Source organism: Triturus cristatus, chromosome 5_1 (genome assembly GCF_964204655.1).
Source record: "Triturus cristatus chromosome 5_1, aTriCri1.1, whole genome shotgun sequence".
NCBI classification, from domain to species: domain Eukaryota; kingdom Metazoa; phylum Chordata; class Amphibia; order Caudata; family Salamandridae; genus Triturus; species Triturus cristatus.
The window spans coordinates 390,887,048-390,903,491 of record NC_140587.1 but is presented as its reverse complement, the minus strand read 5'-3'; the positions used below and the strand labels follow the sequence as shown (position 1 = coordinate 390,903,491).

General features: G+C 43.0%; 1 protein-coding gene across 1 annotated transcript in view; it reads left to right on the top strand.

Moving 5' to 3' along the window:
* ZFPM2 (zinc finger protein, FOG family member 2) overlaps nucleotides 1-16,047 on the top strand; it is a 610,873-nt gene extending 594,826 nt beyond the window's left edge. Inside the window, exons 7-8 of the mRNA XM_085605110.1 lie at nucleotides 3,239-3,463; nucleotides 12,567-16,047. Coding sequence (XP_085461236.1) covers nucleotides 3,239-3,463; nucleotides 12,567-15,034 — 2,693 coding nt within the window. The 3' untranslated portion in view covers nucleotides 15,035-16,047. The remainder of the gene's footprint in view (nucleotides 1-3,238; nucleotides 3,464-12,566) is intronic.
* Nucleotides 16,048-16,444: the final 397 nt, after the last annotated feature.

The window sequence follows — 16,444 nt, the reverse complement described above, 5'->3', positions numbered from 1 at the left end:
AATAAAATCACTTACCTTGCACTCACTGCATCACCGAGTCAGCAATGTGGGTGTGCAAGGTAAGTGGTTTTATTTATTTTTTATTTTACTTCCCTATCCCGTCGTCTGTCCACTTACCACACATCTGTGCCAGCTGCGCCTGGTTGAATTGTATTGTAGCTTATGCAGAAAGTATTTTGGTGTTGTGCATGAGTGACCAAAGTGGTGCTTGCCTCTTACTGCAGGTCTCTGTGCCTAGGCATGTAATGGTAGGAAAAGGAGGAAGAGGTAGAAGCACATGCATGTTATGCTGCATCCGCCAATGTTACTTTGACATGCCCATTCCCGACCCAACATTGGATGGAGCACCCACATTTCCAGTGATTATAGTTAGCAATAATACATTTGTCTGGTTGAAGTACGGCACCGTCAGATGGTGGTCAAGCTGCCAAGTCAAACTAATGGAATTTATTAACATTTTTTAAATAGAGATGCTCTACCCAATTAGGTGTCTGTATGCTTTACAATCCACATTGAGCAAGGGACTATAGTCTCAAAAAGAAGATATATTTAACCTTAAAGATCATCAATACAATATGCAACCTAAGTAAAGGTGAGTAAAATATGGTTTTTCGGAAAGCAGGGTAAAATGGCAAAATAAGATAATAAGCCAGAAAAAAGTACATCTCTAGAAGATGCATATGCAGTCACGTACTGGAACTTTAAAGTTTTTTTTACTGACAAACAAGAGTTCCAGTAAGAAACAGTGTCAATGCAACAGGAATGTAACCGCAATTCTGTGCTTCATTTGAAAACAAGCATTGGCAAAGCCAATAGGTCTTGCATATGCGAGGTATTGGCTTTGTCCATATCTTTTAGCCATGTTGTAGAGCAGCATGGCTGACAATTAAAACAATTATTGCAGGTGAGAGGGAGGTCAGAATGGGAGGCAACACTGAGGCAAGGGTAATCAACATGTAGGGCAGGTGGCGGAAAATGTGCTAAGATGCGGCAAGCAGTGTCTGTGTCATAGCGATTATTTTGTTCAGAAAGTGAGGGGCAGCACAGGCAACAAAGGGAGGGTGGAGGGGAAAAGAGTAATGAGGTGGCCAGCGGTGTCCGAGTCATTGCCCTTTCTTGTTTGCTATGGTGGATGGGAAGGGCAACACTTCGAATAGGAGGGGGGAGGGTGGGGTCAGGGTAACCCGGCAGACCATGGAACGTAGGGTGGAATCAGGACAACATGACAGAAAACTGGAGGGAGGGTGGGTTCAAGGAAACACAGTGGACAAAGGGAGTGATGGTGAAATCAAGATAACATGGCGTACAATGGGAGGGAGAGTGGAATCAAAGCAACAGGACTGACAATGGGAAGAGTGATGGGATCAATGCAAAGCAGTTGACAATTTCAAAGCAGCACAGCGGACAATGGGAGCCAACTTGGAGCCAAAAAGCAACACGGTGGACAACAAGAAGGAAAAAGGGGGTGGGGCAACATGGCAGGCAATGGGAGGGCAGTTGGTAAAAAAAGGCAACAAAGCAGACAACAGGAGGGAGAGGGATTCAAAAGGCAACAATGAGGATAAAGGGAGGAATAAAGGGTGGCATCAAGCCAACAAGGGCAGGAGAGAATGGAAGCACAAGAGGGAGTGATCTGAAAAACCCATACTCTGATAGAGTTCTTAAAGACAAAGAAAAAATGAGAGCCTAAAAAATGAGCTATGGAAAGACACAAGTAATGAATCTATGCTCCAGTGGAGGAATACATGAAGAGGAAGGAAGACTATGACAGCTAACCAATAAGAAGCAAGCAAATGAGAATTAAAATGAAGCCAACCATTGGTAAGCAATGAGGGGTCTCTAAGCCCACTGATAGAAAACAAAAGGTCATGAAGAGACAGTGCATGCGCTGTCTAGACAAGACCTAAAAAGAAAGTAAAAGTCAGGATGTCAAGGCAAGAAAATGACATTTTAACCACATCTCACTTTTATTTTGGCAGCTAAGGTGATGACGTTTTTTCACGATTGTAGCAGTTGTGATACCCTGGCAAAGAACGTGGCAGCATTTGTTTTTTATTTTGTACGGAGTTTTATGTAGCGCAAACTTGACCCGAAGGTATTGGTTATCAGAGCGCTTTACACGAGCACCATTTGCTTTACATGAGGACACGTTCATTTTTGTTAGGCACGGGGAGATTAAGTGTTTTGCCCAGAATCACAGGATGTTGCGTGTCCTTGCAGAGACTCGAGCCCAGTTCTTCAGATTTGAGGTCGACCGCCCTAACCTATAGCCAACTCCTCTCTCCATGCATTTAGTGCGCATCATGTTGGTGGAGTGCCCTGTGCCTTCTGTAATGACAGATCAGCAGCTGAAATCCTGGATTTGAAAATGTGATGAGGAATACAAAAAAGTCGAAATAAAACCTTTAAAACAGAATGAACCGGGCTCTGTGCCTCCTGTATGACTGAACCGAGATTGCAATGCCTTAGTATGTTGTGAAAATATTTTCTTGGGTTCCCTGCTTCCAAGCGAGAGCCTGCAGCAGGAGGGCAAGCCTGCTTTTCAGCTCTAGGGTGGTGCAGTGCAGTAGGAAACCAGACTACTGAAATGTAGGCATGCATGTTTCTCGCTTACAGTTCAACAGCGTGGACGTTGGGACCGATCAGGATATGGGAAAGTCTACTAAGACCTGACTTTAAGACAGCAAAGAACATATCACTTGGGAGCCCTGTGAGAGTTGCAAGCACATTGACCTCCCAACAGTCATCATGGCCTCCCAGGGGGTTGGCTGCAGTGGCAGCAGAAGAACCAAACGATATTGATAATCTTACAGCAGGGTCATGCAACACTGCTACAAGTCCTGAGTTATGCAATTTTGATGCAAATACATCTAATAAATAATTCAGATTTTTCAATAAACCTATTAAAACACGTGAAAAGACCAATGCATTGGCATATTCTAGTTTTGCTTGATATGACAAATAAAAGTATTTCATACTCCAATGACACTGTGCACATTTGTGTTATGATTATGTATCACATAGAGTTTGGGATTGAAGAATGCCATTGTTCTGGATGTGACCTCAATGTCTGCCACAAACTACTCTTTTTGTTTCATGCTCTAGTTTGTACACCGACTTTTCTTGCAATGTTTTAGATTCCCTTGGTTTTAGGACAGCTGCATGATGTGAAATCCCAGGGTTTTAACACATGACGAACAGATTATGTCTAATCTATTGTATGTCTTTTTTTCCACAGAGGATATATTTCCGTGTAAATCCTGTGGTATTTGGTATAGGAGCGAAAGGAACCTGCAAGCTCATCTCATGTATTACTGCAGTGGGAGGCAGAGAGATAATGGCCAGTTGGCAGAGGACAGCGAAGAATCTGCTCTACACATTTCCAGTTCATGTCCCTTTCCACAGTGCACTAAAAGCTTTTCAAATGCAAGAGCGCTAGAATTGCATCTAAGTACTCACAGTGGTAAGTACAGGACGTCTTTCCATCATTACATAGCAAACATCTTTTCAAATTGTATAACTCCAGTGAAATTCGCACCATATCTGAATTAAAGCCTGCAATATTTTTCAAAATTTTGCATTTCAGTGCCAGTGCACAAAGATCATAGAAGTGATATGCATCGCTTAGTTCCCAATAAAATAATCACACAACATTTATGTAGAGTGGAAATCTTGTTAGTGACAAGTTTTATTACAAATACTCAGTGGTGGCTGGCAGGGAACGGGGGCTGGGGTAGGACAAAATATTATTTAAAAAAACACTTACCTCTTCGCGCCCCGGCCGCCTCCGTCTCTTCTCCCTCATTGCTGAAGTCAGGAAGCACACAGGTTCCCCTGAGCCAATCACAACGCTGCAATGCAGCATTGTAATTGGTCTGAACACCATGGCTCGGTGCTCAGACGGGGACTGCGGGCTTGGGCATGTTCGCCACCCCAGCTGTAATGCAGCCTGGGTGGGGAACATGCACAGTGCTCATGACTGTTTGGCCAGCCCGAGAAGGCCGGCCGAGGAGACAGTCCACTCCTGCTTCCTGAGCCACAAGCCCAAACCTACCCTATCCCAGCCATGCAGCAACGAAATATAAAATGATAATAACCTTGATATTATCATTTTATTTTTCCCTTTTCCACTGCTCTGAGAGCGATGGGGCGTCACTCCTCCCCCTTAGCGGAGGACCCGCCCCTGCAAAAACTGTGGAGGTATTATAGATGTAATCCTCTAATTTCTAGCCCTGGACTTTAACACAAGCTGATTATAGTACTGAATAGTAGAACTACTCCTTTGCTTCCAGGTGATGCTTTCCACTCTTGGACATTTTGGTTTCTAGAGATATAAAGACCTCTGAAATCTTTCTTCTGGGTAACACCACTTATAGAATCTTTCCCTTCCGGGTCAGCGTTCAGTTCCAGCCCAAGTCTTCAGTTGTTCACTCCTGAACCAGTTCCAGCCCAAATCTACAGTTGTTCACTTCTGAACCAGTTCCAGCCCCAATCTGCGGTTGTTAATTCCATTCGACTGCCCTAAATGGTCTATTACCCTGAACATTCTACCTCTGGCCCTCACTATAATGACTTTGGGTATCAAGCAACAAATACTTTTCATTTTTTTGGTATATTTCTTATTGAATTCATTTTGCCCTATAATTGCCCTCAGTACAACAGGAAAATAGAACATATAATCAGATCAGTGGCATAGCAAGGTCAGGTGGTACCAAGTGCGGAAAATTTCTTGGCAAAATGGCAAAAATATGTGTTTAAAACACATATTTTTGCCATTTTGTCACCCCCCCTCAGTGAGGCCGCCCTGGGCGGCCCACACCCTCCGCTCCCCCCTTCCTACGCCACTGAATCAGATACAATATTTGAGGTAAAGTACACATTACTGAATATTGTATGGATGTTTCATATCACTGAGAAGTTATCTGACCATGAAAAGGCATGTGGTCACAGGCTGAGTGGCTTTATAAGGTCATCGAACTCAGAGGTCACTTGAAATATACCTATCAATGTAAAGATAGAGTGTGTTTTATTATTAAATATGTGGCTATTTTAACATACAAATGGTCCTTATGCACTCCCTGAAAATAATATTTCTTTTTGATATAGCATACTGTGAATGCTTTATAAGCACTATCAACAACAGGAGGTAAAAATGACACAATTTAAAACTATTTACCGTGATAACCTCTAGAGGATGGATGGAAGGCTGACTGGGTCCTATTGGATTTTGAAAGTGGGATCTGCTGATTATTCGATATTTATTAGCGAGCATTCAACTCCTGAAACATCCTGCAGTGTGTGACTGACTTATACTCATTGCCCTCCCCCTCTACCGACCCCCTCCTCAGTTAGATGCCTCTTTTTCAACGGGGCTGCCGCAGCTCCATCTCCCAATATTTTTAGGCTCCTCCTTTCGCCTTCTTCTTACTACATTTATTTTTTAACATTTGAGAAAATCAGGGCTGGTCAGACGTCATCAGCACCATTGCTCTGTACAGACTGGACTCTAGATCCTGCTTTTCTGAGGAAATTCGATGCTGGCTCTGAAAGGCGCATTCTCTGTGCCCTGTAAGAGAATCCACTTTTTACATGTTGATGCTGGGGCACAGAAACGGTTTCCAGCTTCCTAATTCTGTCTGAATGAAGACGGCTGTCTGGGAGGAAGGGTGGGGTGCATGAGGAAATTGGTAGTCACCGGGATTGAGTTATTACAAGCCGCAAGGAGCATTATTTTATTGTTAGAGGCACATTTTGATATCCGAATGCACATGTAATAATAAGAATAAAACACACAGCGTTGTATGGAAATTAGAGTTAGTAAATATTAAAACAGGCATTAGCAAAAGCAATCGCTCTGGCTTCACCAATTCATTCAGATCACCGCTATTGTTTTTGCAAACAGTTTTAAAATTGTGCAGGAATTAACAAAGCTAACAATGCTGGTGATGTGTATTATATATACCTCTAAGTTGGCCATCAAACTGTGCATAGATGCAACATAATCACCATTTTGAAAATGCAAAATATAATGTTCAGCAATTTGGGATTTTTTTTTTTTCCTTCTAAATGGCTGCTAGGTTGGTTCCCTCTACATTGTATCATGCAATCTGGTGACCATCTAGCAAGTGTATTTTCTATGCTTTAAAGACTGCTTGTAAATGCAACATGGCAGCCACCTTGAAAGTATAGAAAATAACATTTGGACTTTTTACGATATAATAGTTTTTTTTTTATACTTCCAAGATAGCCAGCCACAGCAATTGCCTCGCCAATGCCAGCTCAATTATGAAAATATCCAGCATTGGCAAAGTTAATACCATTAAGCGGCGATGGTGGGGGAGGTGCAAGCAGCAGGACGAGAGAAGCAGCGAAAGGGAGAATGGCAGGGAAGCAAGAAAGAGAGAGTGACTGATAATCAGCAGTGTTCAGTGTCAGTGTAGAGATAAAATGACATCACTTTGGGGGGAGTGAGGGAAAAAGCAGAAGCATGAGCGAATAAGACAGACGGACAGACGGAAAGGAGCAGGACATTCACTACTATGGAGTGCAAAATCACAAATGAAAGTTAAACAAAAAGACAAAAAATAAATGTTCCCTGCAGTTAGCTTTGGAAGGATAAATTCAATCAAAACCAAGAGTGAAACCTAAATGCTCCAGAGGTATGCCAAACACATAATTAGGGAGCAAAATCGTCAAATCAAGAAGAAAAAATCAAAATAGACCAAGAAGCTATCCTATTATGACAAATATAAAGCCCGCTCTAAACAGTATGGATATATTGATTACAATGCTGTCTGTAACTAGTCCACAAAATTAATATTAGGTAAGAGTACCTAACTTAGATAGGTGGGTGGTTGGGTGCCTTGAAGGATGGCATGAAAGCGAGGCTCCAGTTCCTACACTGTGGTGTTAAAAATGGTCAAAATGGGTTTCTCTTTTTTGGCTCGCTTTCTCAGGGATAGCAAGTGCCAGAAAGGCTGCCTCTTTCCCCCAAGAAGTATAGAGAGAGGACAATTGTAGGCCATCACCACTATGGGCGCTGCCCCAAAGACATTCAGCTTCTTTCATAATGCCACTGCTTAAGCTGGAAGAGCAGTGTTGCCACCTGTGATGTAAATAAGGCATTTAAGTTTGTCATCGCTTTAAGAATGTTTCAAAGAAGTTGGACGGCAGGAGTCGAGTTGTAGTCTGCGTAAATTGGGTTATAAGAGCAGTCAATCTGAGGCGATCATTTTTGCAACTTTTCTAATATACCACAGAATCTTTCATCATGCCAGCAGCCCATAGCACCTGGGCTGAAGAGACTGTGTCTGCATTCTCTTCTAGATATTGATTGAGGTAGGTGCACGGAAGCTGTTTGTCAACGGGGGCTCCGTAGTGAGCTACATTCATACGCCAACAAGCCATGGGGGTTTAAAAGACTACGGTCAAGATCCAATACCACCGTATCACTGTACTGTTTAGCGAGATAGTTTGTTTGTTCCAGGTTATAGGATAACCTTGCAGTCATTAAAAAAAGTCACTGCAAGGGCGGATGCCATGTATGTGGGACGTGAATTATAGTCACAGGAGTGGGTTAAATGTCAAGAATCCACCAGTGTATGGTCATGAATATTATTGGAAGGTATGTGCCTGTCACGTGATTGACAGGCGTCGGGGATGCCCAATTTATCTTAGAGTGGCTCCAGAGGTAAATTGTAATTGCCCCCCCACCACAATTTTGGTATTCCCAAATGAATGCAGTAGTCTGGATAAGGAGATAAAGAGGTCATATTTGTCCTCCACTGGTGAAAAAATTGAGCCATTGATCAAAGTGTTCTGTCGTATTTTAAGTTTGGCAGAGACAACTACCCAGTGAGCCTACCCATGTTTGAAGTGTTTGTACCACTACTGCCTTTTGCAGGAAGATAGCATCTTCCCTCTACTTGTGGTCTAATGGTGTGGTGGACGGTGGTGCAGCAGCACCTTGCCAACTAGCATATATACCAGTGCCCACCCATTTCCTGTTGAGCTTAGCATGTTCAGTGTCTATCAGCGGCATTTCTTGAACCAAAGCTATTTTGATGTGTTGAGATTTGAGAAAGGATATTATCTTTTTATGCTCAGTGAAATCCGTCAAACCATTTACTTTAAGTGACAATATCCAAAGTGGATGTAACAGGATGTTCGGGAAAGTCAGCCATGCTGGGTAAGTGTGTGGCAGTAGGAATGAGACTGAAGTGGCCCATGGGGTTGGTGGCTCAATAGAGGTTGATCACTGACACTGCCAATAAAAAGGGAGGAAAAGAGGGGAGCTTCGGGAAGAAAGAAAAGAATAAAGAAATCGATTAGGGAGAGGTGGTGTGGTGCCTGCGGGCCCAAAAACAAAGAATAACACAACTGTGTCTCCTCCAGCACAGTGAGGGGTACTACTCTACCTATCTAACTTTAGTGTTGGGATGTAGACTTATCTGCCTACTGTGGACTATCAGCCCCAATCAGCTGTAGTCTGGTTTATAGACGCAACCCCAGAGAAGTGGCCCACACCCCCACCTTTATCCCAGGCATCAGCAAGAAGCAAACATCAGTCCACACAGACCAGGAGTCCCAAGGAGCTTTACTAGAACCCTGCAGCCCAACAGCTCTCAGAAGATAGTTCGGTTTCAAATGCATGTCCCATTGTTTGAAACACTACTTCCTCCAAGGGGCAGCCAAAGTGTGACATCCATTCCCAGGTGGATAGCACAACTGGAGTGAGATCATAAGGATGTAGTTCAGGTCCAGAGGGAGTAGCCTATTCCATCTGGACTTCAGAGGTGACCGAGATTTGTCTCTCCATGGTCCATTTCTCTTAGATGACTAAGTCTCTCTGTTTGTCATTCATGTTTGGGTGATCTTATCCAATCTGGGCCGCTCTGCTGCGTCGTCTGACATGTAGCTGGTACTCAGCCAATCTCAAGTCCGGGGTGGATCTGCAGAGGGAGTGGCAGAGCCATGAGTGTCTATGTCTGAGGCAATGTTCCAGGTCATCTGGTTTGGTACACTTGCTTGACCTGCCATCGACTTTATGAGCGTTATAACTGGTTCCAACAGGCCATACTGTATGTCACATTTCAGGAGGCATGGCTGAAACTTTAGGAACTGTTTTGCTGGTGGCTAGTATCCTAGGTGAAGTCAGCTGATATGAAGATTAGGTCATTGTCCCATTGATATGGACCATGTTTCCAGGCTGCCATGATAATCTGACACGCTTGTAGTTGCTGCAAAAGGCACACCAAGATAGGGCAAGGGGTTTGAGAGGTAGAGGGAGTGCAAGACCTGACCCGTTGAGCTCTCTGTATTTCCAACTGTCCGGTAAATTGCAGCTCCAGCAGTCTTGGCAGGAAGGTACATGTTCGTCCCTTCTAGTTTTTCCAGCACTCCCATAATGCATACGTTATCTCACCTAGTCCTGTCCTCTAAGCCTGTTACTTTGCATTTCATGGCCCAGTTCTCTGACGACCAGTCTTGCAAGCCCTAAAGCCGGGTTTCCACTTCTTGCAGCCTGTGTTCATTGCCGTCCAGCCTGTGATGGAAGGAAGCAATGCTGGATTGTAGAGATTGCACCACCAACACTGTTTTAGACACTGCTTCGCTGAGGGAGGACATGGAAGTTTGAATGTTGGACAGTTCTTGGAGCGGCATCTCCACAATAGGGAAGGATACTGACGAGCCAGCCTGAGCTGCACACTCCATTGCTGACACAAGCTGTGGTTTAGAATTAGAGACAGCCTTTGACAAGGGTAGTTGGCTAGTGGCCTTCTGTTTATACATATGCAAAGGGGGGATTTTGACTTCGGCTGATCTCAGCAACGCATGGGGGCATTCAGGGTCAGAACCAAAGACTAACATGATGGCAAGGCAGGAAGACATGGCACACAGTTGACTTCTGTTCTGCCGGAGTAGAAAGGTACAAGAGTGCCCTGAGTTAGACAGTGTCTGGCACTTTATGTAGGGGTGGTGTCACAGTAGCAGGTAGCTCCCAGGGCTTGGTTATGGCATCGTTATGGTGTGCGGCCCCAAAGTCATTAAGGCTTTTATATGGTGTGTAGCCCCAAAGTCATCGTCCCTCCAGGAACGCGGTCCCCAGTGTGCACTGGTCACCCAGTTCAGTGCAACAAGAGTGTTCAGCCAATATCAGGGAGTAGAGTGAGGGATGATCCTTTCTGTCACCAAGTAGGCATATGCGTGAGGTCTCCCATCTTTACCTCTATGAGGGAGGAAGAGTGCAGTGTCCTCAGTAAAGATGGCTGCTGTTGCAATCCAAAGCAGTTCTACCTGCATTCCAAGGATAAGTGTAGAGATTCTTGCCCACATTCTAGATGGAAACCCAGTGCAGAAGATACAGTCCTTTTTCTATATCAATGTCTGTTTCTTTGGCTCCTGGGCAACTCTAGTGCAGGTAAGCAGGCCATGGGGAGAGAGGCTGAGCAGTGTTGAGGTGGGCGGGCCATGCTCCTCTTGCACGACTCACCTCTGGTCACAATCACCAGCATGATGCGGGGGGCAATCACTGCTCGGGCCTCCCCGTCAATGAGCATGGTAAAAGGCGTCCATCGAGGTGGAATGGCACGTGCTGAGACCGGTCAGCTGTTCACGGGCCTTGCACAGCTGAAACCACCTGAATTCCGGAAGTCTGCCATTTGCGCTCCACATGCACTGCTCATCCATTGAGTTAGATTTTATAAACAAATTGTAGGACCAAAGGCGCAATCTAGACTGGTGTCTCCTTCAATCCTCTGCCCTGATGATGACTCTTTTCGGATTAATTTGGCATTGTGGGTCGAAACGTTGACTACTTTCAAATATGGACTATTTTTAACGTAATTAGTAGTACGAGTGTCATTAGTAACATCATACTATCCCTGTCAGACACATGTATATAGTATTGTATATAGCCATAGCACATGTTTTTTCACTGAACACTTTTCACTGCGCCATCACCCAATAAGAGCACCTGCATTTAAGATGTCATTTAATCCTACTTGACCTTCGAAACTGTGATTTGTTCTAAGGAAAATAAACATATTAAATGGATAAGTAACATTCACTTGTACGACGTGTTCCATTAAAAAGTAATGCTGCGGAAGTCAACGTCTTCACTTCCCCCATAAGGGCCATTTGTGTTTCTAATCATTGACGGGTCCCTTGGCATCTCCCATGGCCCAGCTGACTCGGCACAGGACAACTTCGCCTCTGCCAACTGATTGGACCGGGCAGTCTGCTGAGCCAAGAGAGATGTCCATGGTTAGGATATTTTGATCAGTTTTTCTGATCCAAATATGGTATGTGAAACCTAGGAACACACATATGTGGTTGATATAAACACAATAAATCAGCAAGAAATAGTATAACAACCTGTTTGTTTTATACAGGACCTCTTTCTACAATGTAGATATCTTTGAGCACTATAAATAACAGACATTACAGTGATCCAATTAATTTAGGGTAAAATTAAATACCTAGTCTTATGTCTGTCTACAAAGCAGAACGATTTAGTAAAAAAGCATAATTATTTCTATGTTTGTTATGCATAGTGTTGACATTTTACATGTAGGCAGTTCACAATGCTAGTCTTTGGTGCGCAGAAAATCCCATTTCAATGCGTCTCCCAAGGTGTTGGTCAAGCAGAGAGTTTTTAGCTTATAGGTGTCTGGAGACACCTGAAATACCAATGAGGAATGTTATCATCATGGGGATCTCAGATGAGTTAATGGAAGGTAGGTAGCAGCCGTGTAGTTTGTGTCAAAATTAAGTTAATATTGTAACCAGAAGACTCCTATCTTACCACTCCATGTCCGGCAATACAGTGGTATATCACCTAGCTACTATTAAAGTCCACTTGCCGAGCTCAGCTAGCCACTTAGATCAAATTATTGCAGTCTGTGATATTAGTGATGAGTATTATTTTTGGGATGGTGTGTCCAATTCTTTATTTGATTAAATGCCTTTCTTTTCAAAATAAATATGTGTGTATTATGATTGCTTCCTCTTAAGTAGGTTGTCAACATGTTTCAGCATGCATTTTGTACTCAGATCTAATGCCTTCATCAGATGTCACTCGGCCCTTTCATAATTTGGCCAAAATAAAATACATTTCAAGTGATATATGTAAGTGGTGTACAAAAGAGCAAATATTTTTGATTCTTAATGTACTGATGACAGACAAAAAAAAATATTTGCATATCCCATCATCAGAATTTTCTTTTGCTAAACTCTGCTCCCATTCAGGCTGCTTCACATAGAATCGGGGTTCTCTTCTTATACACACGTTTCAATGTAACAACTCTTTTCTCTTTTGTTTATTTTACAATAACAGTACATGAAAGCAACCTGAAGTATCAAATGTTGCTGAAAGTTTCTTTCCATGAATGATAATCTCTGTAATGCTATCTCAGTAAACCACATAATGGAGAACATATTTCATCCCTGAAAGACATGAAAAGTGTTTGCTATGTTTAGTAAATTCACACTTGTCATATGTTTTCTGACGGTTGATATATCTTGTAGCATGCACTGATAATGTTTCTCTGTTTATTTTTTTGTAGGGGTGAAATTAGAAGAATTCCTGTCTCCTGGTGCCAGTCTGAAATGCACAGTCTGCAACTACACAGCAGATTCAGTGATCAACTTTCATCAGCACCTGTTCTCACATCTTACTCAAGCAGCTTTCAGATGCAACCAGTGCCATTTTGGCTTCCAGACTCAAAGAGAGCTCTTGCAGCACCAAGAACTTCATGTCCCTGGCAGCAAACTACAGAGAGAAAGTGACATTGAACACTCTCCAAGTGGTAATGAGGAGACTTTGCAGCAGACAACAGACATGCTGAACAGAAGCGAAGGCCACCAGAGCCAAAAGAATGCTCAGAGCAAGGATGCGGCATCTGACACAGAGCTGGAAAAATGTGAGAAGAAACCACAGCCTTTCCTGCAGTCTGCCACAAACAAACAAGGTTTTTCATTCACAAAAATAAAATCTGAGCCATCGAGCCCTAGGCTGGCCTCATCTCCCGTCCAGCCCAACATGGGGCCATCTTTCACCATGGGTCCTTTCCTTTCTCAGTTTGCTTTTCCTCAGGACATCACAGTAGTCCCACAAGCATCGGAAATCTTAGCAAAGATGTCAGAACTGGTACACCGGCGACTAAGACATGGAAGCAGCAACTACCCTCCTGTCATTTACAGCCCACTCATGCCAAAAGGAGCTACTTGCTTTGAGTGCAATATTACTTTCAACAATCTAGATAACTATTTGGTGCATAAAAAACATTATTGCAGCAGCCGATGGCAACAGATAAAGTCACCAGATTTCTCTAATGTGTCCGAAAAAGTGTCTGAAGCTGTAAGCCCCAGCAATGCCCAAAATTCGATCAGCATTCTTACTGCACCAGCTCACTCATCTGATTCCGAGTCTCAGCTCCTGCCTGCACCCTGCATTAACTCTGCCACTGTCTTGGAGATGATTGGCTCAAGTAATAAGAATCATGAAAAGGATTTTGCTGCACAGGTCAAGAAGCTGACAGCTGTCAACAGCGAAGAGAAAATGAACGGGAAACCCTCTGACGTGAAGAGCCCGAGTGTGCCCCCCCAAGAAGGGGACAACTGTGACCCCAACAAGACGACATGCGAAGCCTGCAATATAACTTTCAGTCGGCATGAAACTTTCATGGTCCACAAACAATATTACTGTGCCACACGCCATGATCCACCGCTAAAGAGATCCACATCCAACAAAGTGCCTGCCATGCAGAGAACTATGCGCACTCGCAAAAGGAGAAAAATGTACGAGATGTGCCTCCCCGAGGTAGATCAGAGACCACAATTGAACCAACAGAGGTTTCTTCAAGTCACTAGCCTTGCCAATCCATGCACATCCTCTCAGGATTCGTCAGACAGTCTTGGAGACTGCTATCATGCCAGGTGTGATATCTTCACAGGCATGGCCCAGAAACACCAGGAAGCTCCCCTCACCGTCAACAAATGTGTTCCAGCTTCTAAGTGTGATGCTTCCCACGTCACCGCTTCCTGCCTGGAAATTGACGCGCCCATAGACCTCAGTAAAAAGTGTTTATCTCAGTCCGAGAGGACCTCCGCTTCTCCCAAAAGACTTCTAGACTACCATGAGTGCACTGTGTGCAAGATCAGTTTTAACAAGGTGGAGAACTATCTGGCCCACAAACAGAATTTTTGCCCAGTCACTGCACATCAACGTGGGGATTTAGCAAATCTTGACAGCAAGGTATTCCCTAATCCAGAAAGTGAACGGAGCAGCCCTGAGTCGAGTTATGAAAGAAACATAATAAAATGTGAGAAAAATGGAATCTTAAAACAGCCGTCGCCCAACAACAACATATTTTCATCGCACTTAGCAACTCTGCAAGGACTAAAAGTATTTAACGACGCAGCCCAGCTTATTGCTGCAAAAGAAGAAAACAAAGGTATGTTGCATCCACAATGTTTTTACCCAGGAGCAATAAAGAAAGCAAAAGGAGTAGACCAGCTGTCGCCATACTATGGAATCAAGCCAAGTGATTACGTGCCTGGCTCCCTTGTCATCCCCACTGCGGAAATAGATCAAAACACACACTTAGGAACTGAATCTCCCAAAGTCCACCCCCCTTTGAACGGATGTGCTGTCCCGAAGAAAGAGTCCCTGCCTCTGCTACCAAAAAACAGGAGCATGGTGATAGTGAATGGCGGACTGAAGCCAGAGGAGAGAGCCACAGCCAATGCCCACCAAGAAAACATTTCCCAGAGTCCTCAGCAGGAAGATGGTGTTAAGTCTCCATCTTGGAACTCTGACAATCCGATAGCGACCAATGAAAATGTCTCCCCTGCTACGCCTTCAGCCGAGGAACAACTGTCCAGCACAGCAAAAAGTGTGAACGGTTCCACGCAGGCGCCAACGAGCGGCAAATATTGCCGCCTTTGTGACATCCAGTTCAACAACCTTTCAAACTTTATAACTCACAAGAAGTTTTATTGTTCCTCACACGCAGCAGAACATGTTAAATGAACAATGTCATCCCCGTGAATACTGTTGTGTGGGGTGTGGTTTTGTGCCGCGTGAAGTTGTGAGGAAAGCTGCTTGAATTCCATCTGGACACAATCAGGAGATCATTTGTTTTACTGACTTTAAGACTTGAAGTGTGAATTCATGATACAGTTCATTAGTAAAAGTGTATCAATGGTGCCATGAAAAACACATTAACTTATTTTACCAGCAGTATTCATAGCTGTGGTTATGTTATTTTTTTATTTAAAAACTTTATATTAAAGTCATTTGTAATGTTATTGTATAGTTATCGTGTAGCACATATGGTTTGCACTGTACAGTAGACTTTAAAAAACCCAGTTACAGACAAACAAAAAGTGGTTTTAGAAATAGCTTCAAAAGCAATTGTGTATCCTAATTTTTCTTATAAGCTGTTGCAAATATACTGTATGTATATGCTAAAATATAACTTGCAAATAATATTTCCAATGTGTAAAATATGCCTTAAAATTGCATTTTTATAAATAAAAACCCAGGCTAAATTTGCACTTTATATTTTAGCAGATACCTTGATCTTTAGGCTTTGCATTTGTATGTCGCTGTTGGTTCCCAGTCCATTTCCTCAATCTTAAAACATGTATGTCATAGCAAGATGAATAATCTTCCCTTGTATAGTACTCGTATTTTCTTTTGCCAATGCATCTTTGTGTCACTTTTTAAATATTTGCTGTTAGATGCAATACTTTATAAGGAACAAAAAAAACTACTGGAAGCAGTATTGTCAGGAATGAGGCCAGGGCAATCACTTTTATCCTTCGAAGTATAGAGCCTAAATCTAAACCCTAAACTCAATGCTGCAAATATGAATCAAATTCAAATGTATAATATATTTACAGAAATATGTGTAGCAATACTGCCACTGGTTATCACAGAATAATGTTCTACTTCTGATAGGAAAGAAATTCTCAACAGATGTTGTTACTATGCATGTATATGGATGGAATAAAATTCCTGATCGTTGGAGAAACTTGAAAGTACTTTTTTCAAGCTAGTTATTTCAACAAACCCAAAATATATCAATTGAACATTGTAGAATTATGATAAGGAATTGTGTATCTGCAAAAGACACAGCATAGATGAAAGTCATTAAAAGGTCAGGAAACAAGAATCTGTATTGGCATGGCCTGAGAAAATTCACAAACCTTGTAGCATGGAACCTATGCACACCTCAATCTGAAAAACGGAAGACCAGATGCCAAAAGGCACCATGGGAAGTGTAAGAAATTGGGGTTCGAGGCATATGAGCTGCAGATTATACACTGTACATAGATCGCCATCTGGTGTTGGGCCAGGATGTTTGCAGTTTGTTTTTCCTCTTGGAAAGTCTTTGGAAGTCACGAGGTCGGTGACTCCTCCTTTGGTTCGTATTGC